Below are 2,679 nucleotides of genomic sequence, written 5' to 3'. Positions count from 1 at the left end.
AAGCAGTGACTTCCCCACAGGCAGCCAGGAAAACGAGGCTGTGAAAACAGAATTCACGAGAAGGGCAAAACAGGAGCCAAATCCAGCCCCCACCTGCTTTTATACAGCCCATGAGCTACAAATGATCGTTATGGTTTTAAGTGGTTAGAAAAAAATCAAAAGAATAATATTTTGTGACACATAAAATTCAAATTTCAGTGTTTATAAATAAAGTTTTATTGGAGCACAGCCATAAACATCTGTTTACATATTGTCTATGGCTGCTTTCGACAGAGTTGAGTAGTTATGACAGAGACCATAAGGCCTTCAAAGTCTAAAATATTTACTCTCTGGCCCTTTAAGGAAAAGTGTACTGTGCTCTAAAATGTTAGAAACAATGTGTTATGTACTCAAAAGGACTTGCTTTCTGAGGAAGGAGCAAGCCAGTAGAATCTGGGCTTTGTGGCAGGCCTGCCAGGGAGACACTGGGTGGGGAAGCTTTCCTGATCCTTCCAGTTCCATTTGAGGGGTTGAGGGGAGATGCTGTCTAGACCTGCAGGTGGGGCTACTTCTATCCATATGGGGATAGGGGGACAGACTGACTGGAGACAGTGGGGTTCAGGCCTATGACTCATTCTAGCTGGGTAGACAGCAGGACTCAGAGGGGATTAATGGCCTTCAGTGAGCCCAACCCACCAGCCTCCCTGCCTGGCTGGTAACAGTGATTTTACCTGAGGCCCTTCATGTCCCTAGAGAGCACTACATTCATTGCTCACCTCTCTCCTTCCTCTGCAGAATTTGCCTTCTGCCAGGTGGATGCCTCCATTGCTCTAGCTCTGGCCCTGGCTGTCCTGTGTGACCTGCTCCAGCAGTGGGACCAGCTGGCCCCTGCACTGCCCATCCTGCTGGGATGGCTGTTGGGAGAGGGTGAGGACCTTGTGGTCAGTGTGGAGACCATGCATCAGGTAATCCCAGGGTGTTAGGGCAGTGGGAGGCAGGGTTGGAGTGTCCTAAACCCACAGGATGTAGCACTTACAAGCCTAATTGGGCTTAATGTGCCTGCTGAAAGTGTGCTTCTGGATGCTTAGATACAGAACAGGAACTGATTAGGAAAGTTGCCTGCTGTGAGCCACTGTGGGCACTGGGGATGCTGTCATGCTGACTTTTTGGGTTCCAATGGCAAGCTTTCAGATCAGTCGGAGGAGAGAGAACTTTGAAAGAAGCTCCTTGCACAGTGTGGAAAGTATGGAGAATGCTTATTAGCTCCCCACAGTTAGGTCTAAGGGTAAAGCATTTCCCAACAATTAGGGGCCTTCCAGGGAACTTGTTCCTTGGAAAAACTATTAGCCCCCTCCAGGGAGGGCACATAGGGAAACTGAGGACCAAGCCAAGCAGCAAAAGCATCCTGAGAACTGAAACTCATTGCCACCAGTGTCTGACTCAGCTGGACTTCTTGGCACCCCCAGCAGGCCAAGAGTTCAAAAAGCATCCTGTTTATGGGAAATTTGGAGACATGATAGTGTCTGTGATAAAATGACCTTGACAATCACCAGCATTATAGAAAGTTGGTCTCATACACAGAAACTAGTGTCTTTTGTTTGGTAATCTTTGCTCTTTGCTGCTGAGATTTTCCTTCCTCCCTTCTCTATGATTTTTAGATGCACCTTAAGGTTTAGGGCCCACTCCCTGGTGTAGGACCCCTTTTCAGCATCAGGCCCCCCAAAGTATCTTGGCTTTGAGCAACAAACACATCTTTATCAAAGGGCATGTTAAGTCTGGTGGGAAAATTCCTCTCTGGTGGAGAAGTACAAGGAGTGAAAATAGAAGGTGATCTTCAAGGCTGCAAGTGGTGTGTGTACGTGGGTGTTGACAGGCGAGAGTGGGCCTTCTGTGTGGGGAAGGGGACACACCTCGTTTGTATCTGGCAGGGCTGTGCTTGGTCTAGACTGGGACTTGTCAACATTCCCTGTAAGACTGACTTTTGGCTTTTTCATTTGATTTAGGTGGAAGAAGACTACCTGTTTGAAAAAGCAGAAGTCAACTTTTGGGCTGAGACTCTGATCTTCGTGAAATACCTCTGCAAGCACCTCTTCCATCTCCTCTCCAAATCTGGCTGGCGTCACCCCAGCCCTGAGAGGCTCTCTCACATTCAAAAGACTGTGTCAAAGCAGTGCCACCTCCTTTCTCACCTCTTCAGAGAGCTTCCACCAGCCGCTGAGTTTTTGAAGACAGTGGAGTTCACAAGACTACGCATCCAGGAGGAAAGGATTTTGGCTTGTTTGAGGCTGCTAGCCTTTTTGGAAGGAAAAGAAGGAGAAGACACCCTAGTTCTCAGTGCTTCAGATTCTCTCGCAGAAACCAGTTAACTATTCCAAGAACAGAAACAGCATGTTGAAGACAGAAGATTTGGGGGGCTGGGGCAGGGGTGAGCGAATTATTCCTCCACTAAAGCTGCAGGAAACATGTTGAACATAAATTTAAAAAAATTTTCCCCTTCATATCTCTCCTGTTTTTGTGAGTCTAATCTCCTGTCACTCTTGCAGAGGAATTTTTCTTCAGTTTACTCACTCAAGGTAGACTAGTTTATTGCAGCTACTGTAGGAAGTGAGGCTACCATGTTGAATATTTACTCTGTTCCCAGGTGCAGGCCACCTGCAGGCCTGAAATAGCCCTTTTTGTCCCCCAGGACCTAATGTCCAG

At 47.4% G+C, this 2,679-nt stretch overlaps 1 protein-coding gene across 1 annotated transcript; it reads left to right on the top strand.

Moving 5' to 3' along the window:
* The first annotated feature begins 722 nt into the window (after nt 1-722).
* On the top strand, nt 723-2,477 carry LOC103603300 (thyroid adenoma-associated protein-like). Its single transcript, XM_008587787.1, has 2 exons — nt 723-944; nt 1,983-2,477. Exons 1-2 carry the CDS (start codon nt 723-725, stop codon nt 2,343-2,345), a joined length of 585 nt encoding a protein of 194 aa, XP_008586009.1. The 3' UTR covers nt 2,346-2,477.
* The last annotated feature ends 202 nt before the right edge of the window (nt 2,478-2,679 follow it).

Source organism: Galeopterus variegatus, unplaced genomic scaffold (genome assembly GCF_000696425.1).
Source record: "Galeopterus variegatus unplaced genomic scaffold, G_variegatus-3.0.2 Scaffold4541, whole genome shotgun sequence".
NCBI classification, from domain to species: Eukaryota; Metazoa; Chordata; class Mammalia; order Dermoptera; family Cynocephalidae; genus Galeopterus; species Galeopterus variegatus.
Note: the sequence above shows the minus strand (reverse complement) of the source record. Positions and strands in the feature narration are given on the sequence as shown.

Coding starts and splice junctions, on each gene's coding strand:
- LOC103603300 (XM_008587787.1), top strand. CDS start 723: ATGTCCCTAGAGAGCACTACATTCATTGCTCACCTCTCTCCTTCCTCT. Junction 945..1,982: donor GTGTGGAGACCATGCATCAG/GTAATCCCAGGG, acceptor CATTTGATTTAG/GTGGAAGAAGACTACCTGTT.